The sequence below is a fragment of the Mesoplodon mirus genome (genome assembly GCF_964341445.2).
Source record: "Mesoplodon mirus genome assembly, chromosome: 5".
NCBI lineage: Eukaryota > Metazoa > Chordata > Mammalia > Artiodactyla > Ziphiidae > Mesoplodon > Mesoplodon mirus.
The window spans coordinates 184,809,351-184,823,949 of NC_138980.1; the positions used below are offsets into that span (position 1 = coordinate 184,809,351).

Below are 14,599 nucleotides of genomic sequence, written 5' to 3' on the forward strand. Positions count from 1 at the left end.
GTCAGGGCGTGGTCAAGGTTGGAGCATCTCTCCTTGGCCATCACACGGCCTTCATCCTAATCTCCTCCTCATGTGAGGAGACCAGGCACAGTGGACTAGGATGCACCCTAATGACCTCATTCCACATTAATTGCTGCTCTAAAGGCCCTATTTCCAAATGCAGTCACAAAGTCACGAGGGGCTAGGACTTCAACATAGAAATGGAGGGGATGCAATTCAGGCCAGAACCCGAGGACTGGGGGTAGGGTACCACCCACCAGAGATCCTTCCCTGGACCTGGGAGCCCCTGAGGTACCCTTACTCAAAGTCCACTGATGATGGACTTGATTTTGTGTAAGATAAGCTCCATGTCGAGGGCTTCTTTTTTAACTTGATGAATCATCATTTACTCCTTTCCCCCCACAGGAACTGGATGCCAACCTGAGTTCATCCACAGTGGGGTAAGTCTGTGAGCTTTTCTCCCTGACAATGGGCTGTATACTCCTCTTAACGCAGATTCCTGAGGAGAGTGGTTCATCTGTGATGGGGTATTTGAAGGAAGACATAATAGAAAATACAATTATTCAGGCAACTCTCTGACACTGTCACCCACGGCTGTCCCCCAGCCTGGAAAGTCCTGAGTTCTCCCTGTCACCTTCTTTACAACTTACACCTGAGCTAATGGACACATACGAGTCATGCTTGTTTGATTTCTCTCTCTGTGAACATGTAGGACGCCCTTCCGATGGTTTCCAATAGTGTCCTCCTGACGCAGGCCTGAGTCCGGTGGGCGCTGAGTCTGTTCGCCTTCCAGGAACACGGGCCAGCCCACTGCCCACCTCCCTGCCTCAAGGGCAGGAAGTGGCCCTTTACAAAGGCCCCGACCCAGTTTCAAGCACACGTGTTAAAGCGTATGCTCTGTCCCCTGGCAAAACTGTGTGTGGCCACGAGAGCCTTATATCTTAGAATAGCGTGTAACAATGGACACACTCACAACTTGACAGTAAGTAAATTACTCTTTATTCACTTACTCAGCAACAGGGAGAGTGTTAAATAAAAAGCTACTTTTACAAAACATTTCCTATGTTGTAAGCATTTGGAGATTGCACCCTTACCCTCCAAGCTCAATCACTTTCATCTGGTGTCATTTAATACAATTTAAAATAAAAATTAAAAGGAACAAGTCATTTACTTGAATCTCACACACCACACACACACACACACACACGCACGCACATGCTCACACACCTCTCCAGCCCTCAGACACTGCACGTGGTCTCCTTCCGTGTCCCCCACATGCCAACCCCCGCCTCCCTGCTGCTTCTGTTTCCCACAGCTCCAGCAGAGTGAAGTGGAAGGGGTTCCTGCTGCCACGGTCCAGGCGCTCAAGTGTGACCCCCCTCAGGACCATGGGCCCAGAGAGCTCCCTGAAACTCCAGGTGAGCCCGGGGGACCGACCTCTGAGCCCCAAGTGCAGAGTGAGGCTCTGTGTAGAAGTCAGGCTCCCCAGACTGAGGTTAGGATGACTGGTTTGCCTGTGACCCAGGAGTGCTGCTCAGGGCAGCCCAGCTGAGTGCAGAGCAGCAGAGAAAGGGGGGGCCAAGGCTGTTCTTGGCCGCGGGATGGTGTGTGTGTGTGTGATAGAAGCAGACGGACCCCAAAACAGAGGCACCACCAGCGGCCCTTGTGGGAGTCCTGATGTCCACAAGCAGCTTTGAAAGACTGTCTAGTACCTTTTCATTTTAGCCTGAAGAATTTGGAGGGGCTGTGTAAACTGTGTTAAGTCTATTGGTGATAGATTCCCTCGGCATTTATTTACCTGAAGATGTCTTGATTTCTCCATCATTCTTAAAAGATACTTTTGTTGTGTATAGAATTCTTGGTTGGCAGGGGTTTTTTTTTTCCTTCGTGACATTATGTCACCCCAATGACTCCTGGCCTCCATGGAATCTGATGAGAAATCACTGTTTATCACAATGAGGATCCCTTGTTTGTGATCAGTTGCTTCTCTCTTGCTGCTTTCAAAATTCTCTCTTTAGGTTCTGAGAATTTGGCTGTAATATCTCAGTGTGGATTGTTTTAGTTTACCTTGCTTGAAGTTTGTTAAGCTTCTTGGATTTGTAGATGCATGTTTTTCATCTTTGAGAAGCTTTCAGTCATTATTTCTTCAGGTATTTTTCTGTTCTCTTCCCCTCTCCCCTCCTCCTGGGACTCCCAAATGCGTATGTTGATACCTTCGATGGTGTCCCACAGGTCCATCAGCCTCTGTCCACTTTCCTTCATTCTTTTTTCTTTACGGTCTTCAGACTGGATAATTTCAGTTTCATCAAGTTTTCTGATCCTTTTTCCTGCCTGCTCAAATATGCTGATCTCCTCCAGTGAATTTTTTATTTCGGTTTTCGTGTTTTTCAGCTCCAGAATTCGTTTAGTGTCTTTTTCTAATTTCTACCTCTTTACTGATATTCTTATCTGTCCGTACACCATTTTCCTGATGTCCTTTACTTCTTTGTCCATGATGTCCTCTGCCGCACTGAGCATTTTTGAGACAGCCGATTCAATATCCTTGACTATTAATTTGAAAGTCTGGGCTTCCTGTTTCTTTGTATGTTTTATAATTTTTTGTTGAGAACTGGATATTCCGAGTATTATAATGTGGTAACTCTGGAAGTCAGATTCGCTCCTCAGGGATTATAGATTTTTGCCTGTTGAAGGTTGGAACTATGTGCTTGTGACTTTTCCAAACTATTTTTGCCAAGTGTGTATTTCTCGTCACCGAAATTTCTCTTCCGTTATCTCTGTGGTCAGCTAGTGACCTGACAAAGCCTTTCTTAAATGTCTGGCTGCAAATAGAGGGGAAAGGTTCTGTCCCTTTAAATCTTCCAGAAGGTGGCACTGACGGAAGCTCTTGCTGCCAAGGGGGCCAAAACCAAGGCAGGCACCTGTGCCTGCCCCTCAGGGCAAGGCCAGACCAAGCAAAACACACAACCCCAAACTTGTGGAGTGCATCAGCCAGCTGCTCTGGGAATGAAGGTTCTTCTGCCCAAAGCCGCAGCAGGACTAAAGAACAGAGGGTGGCGGCCTCTCCCTCCCCCCCAAGATGTTACAGTATCTGATCAGTCTCCAAGTGTGAGATGGGTGACTGACAGCTCCTTACAGCATGAGGGTTACCTCAGTGGAGGACAAACGTCTAAAGCTTGCGACTGCACCCCTTTTCCCTAGCAAACCATTGCTGCACTTTTGATACACAACCTTCTTCAACACAGTCATCAGCCACATCCTTCCCCACAAATCTCCATTCCCCAGTCCTCCACTGTTTCACCTACCTGCTTTGTCTGGTTTTTATTTTCATTCCAAAGTAATATTTTGTTTCCCCTTAGTTCCAGTAATTTTTAGATGGTTTGGCAACACCTCACCTCGCCTTTGCTTCCTGGGCATCACTTCCTCTGTGTATTGTTTCTCACACTGCCCTGTCTCTACCAAGATTACTGCTCCAGTGCTTTCATCTGGGGGCAGACACCCCATTGTTGCCTGTGGACTCAGGAAGGTTTGTAGCAGCGATCGTTTGCCTGGCTGCTCGGCCTGCAGTGGTCCCAGCAAGTTATCCATTGGGGGTACCCCCCCCCACAACCACAGCAGCACCCTGCCCCCCTCACGGTGGATTCCATGAGGGTCTCTCCCACCTTCCACAGCACACTCCTCTGACCATGTCCTTCTGTGCCCATTTGCTTCCTCCTCTTTGGGAGCTGTCTTTTCTGGCCCAGCAAGGGTTTCCCTTCTTGCTTTCCCCTGAGGTTATATCTTTACCCCTTTGTGTATCTATTTATCTATTGACTATAATTTTAAAGTATTGGATCAGGGAAGGGAGACTATAGCGTATTTTAGACATGCTGTTTTGATTTAGAAGTCTCCTAGTGACATGTTTACTTGTAAGTCTTTCCAAAGTTTCAAAGAACAATTTTGCATAGTCGCAGTCTCTGGTTCCTGCCACATTCAGCACTGGAAGTTGAAATGATCACCATCCCTGACCCTTTGGCAAATCTGGCAAGAGCTGTGGTCACCCTTCCTGTTGGCTAGCTGGCAGACATGGGACAATAAAGTCTTCAGTCTGCTGGGCCAGGTTAGCACCAGGGCAAGGAAAAAAATGCCTGTATTCAGATGTGGGTGTAAAACACTAGGGGCTCCCTGGTAGCCAGACCCCAGCACCACAGAGCAGCGAGTTATATGGAGAAGTTGCCAGGTTTGCGATGACTTGTGTGTGCCCCAGGCACCCCCCATTTCTCGTGCTGGGAACCCACACAGGTCTCCTTGGCTTCCATGAGACCCTCACACGCATTAGGCAAAGCACACTTGTCTTTATCCTGATGTACATGCTGGAGAAAAAGCCAACATTCTCCACCAGAAGCAGTGGTGGTTCTAGCCACACACAGAGATGAATGCTCTGAGGCTCTAGAGGTGACCGACTGCCCACATCTCAGAGCTCATCCAGGGGAGAGGCAGGCTTGTCTGTCTCTAAAACATCCTCTTGTCACTACATTTTGTCCCCTTTGGCAGTTTAACAAATACTGCATCATGGATTCCATATTACTTCTCTTTCTGTAGAATGCAAAGGATCAACAAGAAATAAAGCTGCAAATGGAAGGAGACATGGCTGAAAACCAAGGCTCAGCTTCAGGTTAGCTATTTGGCAATTTGGGTCATGTTGAGATCTACCCAAGTGTGATTTTCTACAGAGTTAAATATTTTCTAAGGAAAAAAAAAAAGGAGAGAGAAATCAGCATGGAAACTCAGGGCTGGGACAGTTGTCTCTGTGATGTGTCCGCAGACAGCTCCTGACATCCCATGTGTTTGCCTTCCCCACTCTGTGCCAAAAAGCAGTCCAAGGGGTGGAGCTGGACCCTGGCCGAAGCACCAGCAGCAAACGTCTGCCCCTGCCTGAGGGCTGGCTCTGGGCATCCTTCTGTGGCCACCAATCCGAGCTGTGGGCCCCAACCAGTGATGGTGGCCAAGCTCATGGTGGCCACAGGGGGCAAGGTCCCACCAGAGAGTCTGGATGGCGACTGGAACAGAAGGTCCAGTGTGCTCCATGGACACTCCAACTTGGCTCCACCACATCCCACCTGCCGGGGTCTCGAGTGATTTCACGCAGTGTCTTCATTGTTTGTGAGTCTTCATCCTTCCAGAGTTTAAAAAAATATTCACCACTCAGCCTTTCACCAACTAACGTTCATGACGATATCGTCTCATGAGTGTGCATCCCGGTAGAGCCCACAGGGCACCTCCTTGAGCTGTTAACTCTTCAGCACGCTCGATGTAGGACTCGGAGACTCTGACTCCTGGAAGGGAGATGGAGGCTGGAAGGGTTAACTGATGTTACGTTATTCCACGTAAGCTGGATTTGAAGGCTCACAAACACAAACATGGCATCAATGAAGCAGGGAGGGGAGAAGAGAGAGGCTGTTCCATGAGCCCGAGTGTGCAGGTTGATTCTGAGGACAGAGAGTGCTCCCGACAAGTGAGCACCATAGGTGTGTGAGGGTGCGCCCACGTGTGGAGGTCCTCCTAAAGGTGATGATGAACCAGCCAGGCGCTGAGGGGTTCTCAGGCTGGGACTGAGGCAGGGAGACCCCTAGAGAGAAGCCCAGGGCACCTGCCAACCCTGGTGACCTTGATCTTCACCGACGTACAGGAGGTAGAAACAGAAGGCCAAGTTCAGAGCCAACTTAACTTTATGGGTTAAGTTGTCCCATAAAACTGGAACCCCAAAATGTGGAGGTGAGCCAGAGGACCCCAATTCTCTAGCCCCAAAGGACATAGGAATAATCAGCCTCAAACCTTGGGGATGTGAGGAAAAGAGAAAACTCATTGCTGACTATTCGGAACACCAGGCTGTCCCTAACTTTGTGAAAGGGGGCTGATCCCCTGAGCCCTCAAGCTGAGAAGTGACATAGAGGGTTAGGGTCATCCTGGGTGCCAGGCGGAGACCCTCTGAGACTCGCCCTTCATTGCTTGCTGCTCCTTCATCAACGACATCACAAAGAGAACTGCACAGAAGGTGAGCAGCTCTCAGTAAAATGACCGACTTCACATGGGGACAGAGCACTGGCGTGAGAATCCACAGAAACTGTAGCAGAAACAGACACAGAGGCCTCGGGACTCATCAGACGAAAACACCAAATAACTATGAGGATTTATTTTGTTTAGAGAACTAAAAGGCAAAGTTCAAAATATCTGAAGAGAACAGAAAACTATTCCTTAATTACCAAACACATTTGAGGAAGGATGAACTAAAACTTACAGAAATGCAAAAGGGCAGGACAAGAGGTGCATAGAGCTGAGCCTGGTCTTTGCTGCAACGGCCGCTCTGTGCCGGGTGGGGCGCCGTGTGCCGTGTGCGGGGCCGTGTGCCTGGGCTCGGAGCCCCCCACCCCTGCACACACCCCTCCGAGGTGCTCACGGGAATGTCTCCTTTTTCTGCAGGAGCCCAGGGACCTGCGCCGACTGAGAGCCCCTTCCAGGGCTCCTTCTCCGCCAGTGTGCTGCCTGTGAAGTCGGTCCCGGAAACGCGCACTCTCCTGTTCCCTCTGCGTGGCCACAGGAAAGACACGTCGTCCCAGAGGCACTGTGACGTCCTCCCCAGCAGCCAGAAGCCCTGGAGCTTGGAGGCCACGGTCTTCTACCTCCCCGGGAGCTGCCAGGAGGAGCCTCATGAGTGGGCAATGGTCAAGAGCCTGCCCGTCATCGAGGAAGAAGAGTATGGGATGAAGGTGACCCCTGTCATCAGTGTGCAGAAGGATTGCAGCCCCAAGGAGGCCACTGAGCCTGGCATCCCCACCAAGGTCACCGTGATCATAGTGAATGAGGTCCCAGAGCCCGAGGACCGGGCTGCCCAGCCTCAATAGAGCAAGCGTGTCCCCCAGGGCCCCAGGACGCCCCTTCCTCCAGAGCTGCTCACACAGCCTGGCCTCATTTCCAATTCTAGGAGGAGACCTGGGTGGGCCCTGCCGTCCACGGCCAGACCCCGTGGTCCACCTTCAGACCCCACACCCTCTGTGAGAGTCAGGAGGGAAGAGGGAGCATGAGCCCCTCTGCTTCTGGCTACGTGGGAAGAGTTTTATGATCTCTGCATTTCACTCACTCTAGAAGCCATATTTTAAAGACTTTCATATTTTTCTAAACACGTCTAAGTGTTATTCCAGAAAGAAAGAGGATTCAAGATGGAGTGGGTGCCATGTTTTTACTCTGTTGACTATTAATGTTTTTAACTGTATGAATTTAAGTAGCTTTTAAGAAAATTCTTCAGAATTCCTTAGTAAGTTTTATAAGAAAAAATAAAAATTAATTTTAATGGCAATAACCTTGAAATCAGTCTTGGTAAATTTTAAGTCCCCGGGTTTCAAGTGGCTGCTTCTGTGAAGGCCTGGCCGCCGCTCCCTGGCCTGCCCACCACACTAGTGCTGGGCTCTGAAGTCCAGTGTGAACCAGGCCTGGTTTGGGCCTCCAGAACTGGCTCCCAAGCCCATTCCCGGGGGCAGCCACCCCAGCCTTGTCCCGGTCACTCCCCTGAATCGGGCCCCCTGCAGGCGGTGACCATCCAGGGCACAGCCTGCCTCACCCGCACGGCCGTGGTCATCCCCCCCAGCACGGTCCGAGGCCCTGGGCAGGCTACTGAGCTCCCATTTCCTCCACTGAGCCGCACGCTGATGACGTCCCCTCCTAGAGGGTCAGCCTCCAGGCCGCCTGTGTGGCCCCTCATCGGGAGAGCACACGCATGTGTCGTGCGTGACGCAAGGAGCCCCTTGGCCTCACCTGCTCATGACCATGTTCTTCAGTCACAGAGTCCGTTTCCAGCGCCCTCCTCCTGATGGAACGTGTTCTCCCTTGGGGACCACCTAGAAGACCCCCACACGCCCTTGGGCCTCTCCAGGGTGGGGGTGCCCTCCTACAGCCCACCTCCCCCACCGCACACACTTCTCATTCCCATCAACACAGTCGGGGGGCCCTGCCTCCAAGCCGAAGACAGCTGCGCCCTCTCACCTGCGGGAAACCTGGAGCGGCCCCTCCCTGTCCCTGTTTTCCTGCCACCTCCAGCCCTCTCTGCCCTCCCCACAGGGTTTGGGTGTCCCTCTGGGCTGCCAGCAGCACTCTGGCTCCTGCCCCCAGGCCCCCAAGTCTGCAGAGACCTGGTCCCCACAGGACCTGCTAGTGGAACTTCTGTCACCCCAGTTACTTGAAATCGGATTATGGCACCAGGTGGCAGCTCCCCTGGCCCCATGGCATGGGGACCTCCAAGTCCACGTGGGCTCTTGGGACTGAGGGAACCCAGCCGCTCATCTGACCTCAACCTTAAGAAAAGAGGAGCCTCTGGCTTCCAGAGGGGAGGTGGTCTCTGCCTCCCACCCAAGCTCACAAAGAAGATCCAGAAGATCCCCCAAATAGAGAACAGGTTCAGAAGCTGGGTGGCTAGAACGTACTGACAAAAAGCATGCAGGGACTACATGATAGGCATTAGGGCTATGGCCCTCTGAGTCATGAATATGGACTGAGGACCTAGGACACGAGATATGAAGAAAGGGCTCCCAGGCTGTATGGTGACGTTTTTACTGAAGAACAATAAGCACTTGCTTAAAAACGCATTTTTATTGCGTCCTGCATTGAAGAAAGTGAGGAGACTCTCAAGAAACTAGAGAAAGTGAGCTGGGAGACAAGTAGTGAGCACACAGAAGGGGGGGCTTCTTTGAAACTAGGCCTTGAACCAAGAGCAGGGCTGGGTGCAAGATTCCAGGACTAAATCAGGGACTCCAGCAGAAATAAACTGAAATAAGGCGGCCGAAGTTGAGACCCTAGATTTCTTAGATTTCTAGATTTCAGGGTTTAAGATCAATCAAAATAAGCTCACAATGAAAGATCAGAGAAAACACACCATTGTGAGTGGAAGTCAACAGAAACAGTAGAAGTGGATTTAGGCCCCAGAAACTTGAGATTTGGAATTAGAAAGATGGAATATTCAATAGGGTGCATGAAATATTTAAATATACGAAAATCACAGAAATAAGCAAAAAGAAGATTTTCTTCATGATCAGGAAGATATGTAAAAGATGCAAATAGACTTTTTTTTTTTTTTTTTTTTTTTTTTTGCGGTTCGCGGGCCTCTCACTGTTGTGGCCTCTCCCGTTGCAGAGCACAGGCCCCGGACGCACAGGCTCAGCAGCCATGGCTCTCGGGCCCAGCCACTCCACGGCATGTGGGATCCGCCCAGACTGGGGCACGAACCCGCTTCCCCTGCATCGGCAGGCAGACTCTCAACCACTGTGCCACCAGGGAAGCCCTGCAAATAGACTTTTTAGAAATAAATATACTTGTTAAAATAAACGTAACAGGTAAACGAAACATCAGATTAAACATAGTTGAAGAAAGAGTTATTAAACAGGAAAATCATCTGAAGAAATTACTCAGAATGCAGACACAGCAGAGAGGATGAGAGATGGACAGAAAGAAGGGAAGGTTGGCAGAGACAGAGGAAAGATGGGGTCTCAGATGCTAGAGGACAGGAAGACAAGAACGCAGGGAGGGAAGTGTTATAAGGGCTCCCCTGAACTAACAAAGGACATGAAAGTACAGGTACAGGAGGCATAACGTATAACAAGCTGCATAAATAAAAAAGTAACCCACACCTAGACACCTTGGAGAGAAAGGCAGGGCACCAGACCATCTGACCTTGAAAACAACCAGAAAGAGAACGGATCACCTACAGAGAACAGCAGACTTCTGGACAGTAACAACGAAAGGAGGGAAGTGATGTCCACCAAGTGTGACAGAAATGGGTGTCAACCCAGCGGCGTGTACCCAACAGTGCACACTTAGGACAAAGAGCCGAAACACATTCTTAGATAAATAAAAGCTGAGTTCACCACCATCAAAGGAAAACGTGTAACGCAAACATTGGCAGAAGCCACGGGAAAAATGGAGACGTGCTTCCAACACACCCCTCTCGGCTGTGTCAGGCCACCACATTGGAAAGGAAGTAAAAATACAGATGGGACAACACGACGAACAAGCCCGATTTAGGGGGCATCATCAGGACCCTGGACTCGTTTTCTGGAACATGTGGGTTCTGCTCAGGCACACAGGGATTATTTCCCAGAACAAAGCCCGAGCAACCCTCTGGTCACGGGGCGGGTGGGTGAGGGACCTCACCTCTGTCCCCACCTCCGCCCTGTGGGGTGCCGTCTCCTGCTGCCTTACGGGCTCCCCGTGACCACGGAGTTGAGCAGTGGGACTGATGTACACGCTGAGCCTCCCCTGGGTCTTCATGTTTGGGCTTCATCGAGCTTTTTGCACCTCTGGGTTTAGTTTACATCACATTTGGAAACATTTTGGCATTCATTTTTTTTCTAACATCTTTTCTGCACTCCAACCCCAATATTTTCTCCCCTTCTTCAAGAGCTTCAACTAAACATACATTAGGCTGCTTCAAGCTGTCCCACAGGTCACTGATGATTTTTTTTTTTTTTTGGTGGTGCCACACAGCATGTGGGATCTTAACTCCCCAACCAGGGATCAAACCCGTGCCCCCTGCAATGGAAGCACAGAGTCCTAACTAGCAGACCGCCAGGGAAGTCCCTGTGATGATTTTTTTTAATTCTCTTTCATCTCTGTTTCATCTTGGAGAGTCGGCATTGCTACACTTCTCCATGGTCTAACCTGCCAGTAACCCCTTGTGTACTTTATCCCATGCATCGTAGTTTTTACCTCCGTGAATTTAACCGGTAGTGTTGGTATAGTCTTAGAACACGTGGAATACGTTATAATACTGTTTTATTGCCCTGTGTCGGTTCTAGGTCCATTTCAATGGATTCATCTATCTTCTCACTATGGGTCTTATTTTTTTTTTTTGCTTCTTTGCACACCTCATAGTTCCCATTGAATGCCAGTGACTGTTAAGGGTACCTTTTGGGTGCTAGATATTTCTGTATTCTTATACAGTAAATTTTCTTGAAGTTTGGTCTGAGATGCAGTTTGGTCCCTCTGCCTTGCTGCTAAGATTTGTAGGCAAGACCAGGGCAGAGCTCGGACTGCGGTCTCCCATCCCCTCTCCAGAGCAATCCCTTTCTTTCCAGGCACCCCAACGCCCAAGAATTGTGAAGTCTTCTTGTTGGCTGGTACACGCGTCACTCATGACCTTGTGTGTGTCAGGCTCTGCCCCCTCTGACATTTGCAGTGGTCCACTCCCAGCCTTGCGGGTGTCCTCACCTAGGTGAGGGGATCAGCACTCGGCTGCACACTCTAGGGGGCTGTGCAGCTCTCTCTGTGCTACTCTGTCCACTTTGGACCTCCCAGTCTCTCCGCTTTGTCCCCTCACCTGGGGAGGCTGCCGGCTCCGCCCGGGTCCTCTCCCTGCACCTGGACGCTATCTAGGATGCCAGCTGGGGCTCCCGTCACTCGGGTCACTGTCCTTTGTCACCTGCTGTCCAGTGCCTTGCACACCATTGCTTCATAGATTTCATCCAGTTTGGGGCTGTTTCACATCTAGTTCCTGTGGTTACTCCATCTTGCCTGGAAGTGGAAGAGTCTGTTCAGTGATAATTTGAGGCATATTGGCTACTGCTGCGCACACACCCATTTTCCTTTGCAAACTCAGGAAATGCAATGACGGGAGCGGAGCCAACTGAACCCACACAGGCTCAGGCAGCTGCTGTTGTCACCGGTGAAGACGTGCCAGGGCCGAGGGGTCGCAGACCCCAACCCCCAGCAGGGACGCGCCCCCGAACAGCAGGAAATGGGGGCGGCGCTTCTCAAGGGCGTGTGTTCACAGAACGCAGGGGGAGGGTAGCTGACCCAGTAGCTACTGCCTTAACAGACTAGGAATCGTGCTGAGATCTCCGTGTGCTGAGAAGGCAGCACAGAAGAAGAGGTTCTCAGTTTAATGAAGTGGGAAAGGCTCGGACTGGGCTGAGGGGCGGACTCTGCTCCCACGGGGCAGCTGACCCCGGCGTGGTTTCCGGGGACACATGGTGCCCCTGTCCCGGGATCCCTTCCAGACGACGAGACACGGTGTCAGGCAGAGCCAGTGACTCCCCTGCAGTGGACGTCTTCTGATGGATTTTCACAGATGCTGGAAGAACAAGCTTATCAAAATGGCTTTGATTTCTGTTAAACTGTTTCGATTTTTATAACCTCTATGACGTGGATGCACATCCACGTCCTCTTGAAGGGACCACAGAAAGCCGCCCTGTTCACACACCCACCTCAAGCCCTGCAGTTTAGAACGCCGTCCGCCGTGACTTCGGGGTGTCCGACTGTCCTACTGTCCTCTGGCCCTCACGCCCGGAGTGCGCAGGCGTTAAACGAACTTGATGGCACATTCAGGAAACCGTGTGCATGCCTGTGCTGGCACCATACGCTCTCAGCCTCATGCAACGTTGGGAAAAAGGAAAAGCCAAGGTAGGCTGCCTCGGGTGGACACAGGGGCACCACCTCGGCCACTATGATCACAGCAACGATGACCAACAGCCCCGGGGAAGAACTCAGAGTCTGTCACTGTGCTCAGAGCCCACGCACCATGTTGCCAGGGTTAGCACCGCAGGTTTGGCATGACCAGAGGTGCAGAAGGATGCGTGGGCAGGAGGGGTCCCCAAAGCCAAGGGGACACACCAGGCCTCCACCCCGAGTTGGTGAGCTGATGCCCCTTGAGACTGTCTTAGAAGCAAAGTTAACAACAGACCCCAGGTCCTGAAAGTCTTATTAGAATAAAAATTAGGGAATCATCTTAAACCATCAGAAATGTATATGGCTTTCTTAAATAAGACTTTATGCCCAGGTTTATGACTGCAAGGATAAGTCTACGAGCCACAAAAGCAGGTTTCCAAGGTGAGTACCAAGCACGTGCTGGTGGTGGGCGCCAGCCCTGCCCCAAGCCTGCTGTGTGTCCTGGGTCAGCTATTCAGCTTCTCTGAGTCCCAGGGGCACCGCCTGAAAATCGGGACAGCGATCAGCGCTGCGCACGCCTAGGACCCCCAGGAGGATCCCGTGCTGGCCCAGGGCTCGGCCGCCACCATCATGAGATTCTTCACAATCTGGAACGAGGGCCCCAAGGTTTCATTTTGACTGGATCCCGCACCTGACGTCGGCGGCCCCGATCGGACATCCACTCCAGGCGGGATGTGCAGCAGGGCAGGGACAGCGTGGGCCACAGAGCGGGCACTGGGCGTCCACGGTCACCGTGCTGGGCTGTGGTGAGGACATTCCTCCCCAGGAGCCATCTGTCTGTCCATCCCGTGCACCTCACCCCGAGGAGGGGGCCCTGCTGGGCACCGACCAGCAGCGAGCAGACAGAGCGGTCCCCAGCTGGCTAAGGCACCCCACCCTGGGCAGCAGCTCCCCAAGGGGCTCAGAGCTGGCTGGAGGTCGTCCCTCCTTCCTTGGCTGCCCGGGGTTATTTTGGCTCCATTGGGTCTAGGCTTCGATGAAGGGCAACTCTTCCCTGGTTGAGCAGCACCAAGCGGGAGTCGCCAAAGCTCTGTCCCCCTGGCGAGATGGATGGGCCGCCTTGTGCCCACCAGTGTCCCCCTGCCGCCTGGGTGAGAGCCTGCACGTGCCCGCGGTCCACGAGCAGCTTCCCACGTGGGGGAACACCGCGTGGCCGAGGATGGAAGCTGCCTGGGCCTCCGAGCATGTGGTCAGGAATGCATTTCAACCAAGAGGACGGACTTCAGGTTTTAAAATAAGGAACACTCTCATGCCTAGTATGTGGAGTTAGGTATATAGCCTGAGGCTCCAGCCATTTCCCGCCCACAGACGCCCTCTGCCTCCCGTCTGGGTGGCCCTCGGTGGGGGGCGCCCAGGGTCCAGAGCCTGAGGTAGCCAGTGGGAGCTAGGGTGGACAAGGCATGGGAAACAGAACGTGCCAGGAAGCCAGGCCAATGAGCTGAGCACCGTCCTGGGGGGAGCACAGAGGTGGTCTCTGTAGATGTAAGTAGGGGCCTCTACAGGAGGGCACCTCGGATTACCCTCGTGGGCCCTAAATCCACGAGAGTGTCCTTAGGAGACAAAGGGAGGAAACAGACACGGGGGAGGAGGCCACGTGAAGTCACAGCCCGAGGTCAGGGTGATGGGGCCACAAGCCCAGGGATGCCTGGAGGCCCCCAAAGCCGGAGAGGCAGGAAGGGTCCCCAGACCCCTGCAGGGAGCACGGCTGCCGACGCCTTGACTTTGGACTGTGAGGGCTTCTGTTGTTTAAGCCGCCAGCATGCAGTCCTTTGCCCCGTGGCCCTGAAAAACCAGCACAGTGTCTTACAAGTACAGATGATTCCGCTCACGGGCGGCCTCCGTGTGGCCACCGTGCAGACGTGCGTGTGCCAACTCGAGTTGGGTTTTGATAACTGGGGTGTAGACGGAGGCCGTCCCAGTCTTGTCAGTGGACCAAGGGCCAGGGGGCAGTGTCATCCCCCACAAAGGGTGCGCTGGTGCAGCAGCCAGAGCCAGAAGAAGGGTCCTCCGACTCCCACACCAGGATGGAACCTGCCATCCCATCCTATCCTGAAGGGGACTCTCCCAGCTTGGTAACAGCCCATGTCACTATTCCAGGCGATTTTTTGAGTGTGGCCAGGACTGACCCTATGCT

General features: G+C 52.1%; 1 protein-coding gene across 1 annotated transcript in view; it reads left to right on the forward strand.

The window, feature by feature from the left end:
• LOC309804229 (uncharacterized protein) overlaps positions 1–7,333 on the forward strand; it is a 10,707-nt gene extending 3,374 nt beyond the window's left edge. The window contains exons 2-5 of the mRNA XM_082621457.1: positions 406–440; positions 1,316–1,418; positions 4,579–4,651; positions 6,457–7,333. Of these exons, the coding sequence (XP_082477583.1) occupies positions 406–440; positions 1,316–1,418; positions 4,579–4,651; positions 6,457–6,878 (633 nt within the window). The 3' untranslated portion in view covers positions 6,879–7,333. The remainder of the gene's footprint in view (positions 1–405; positions 441–1,315; positions 1,419–4,578; positions 4,652–6,456) is intronic.
• Positions 7,334–14,599: the final 7,266 nt, after the last annotated feature.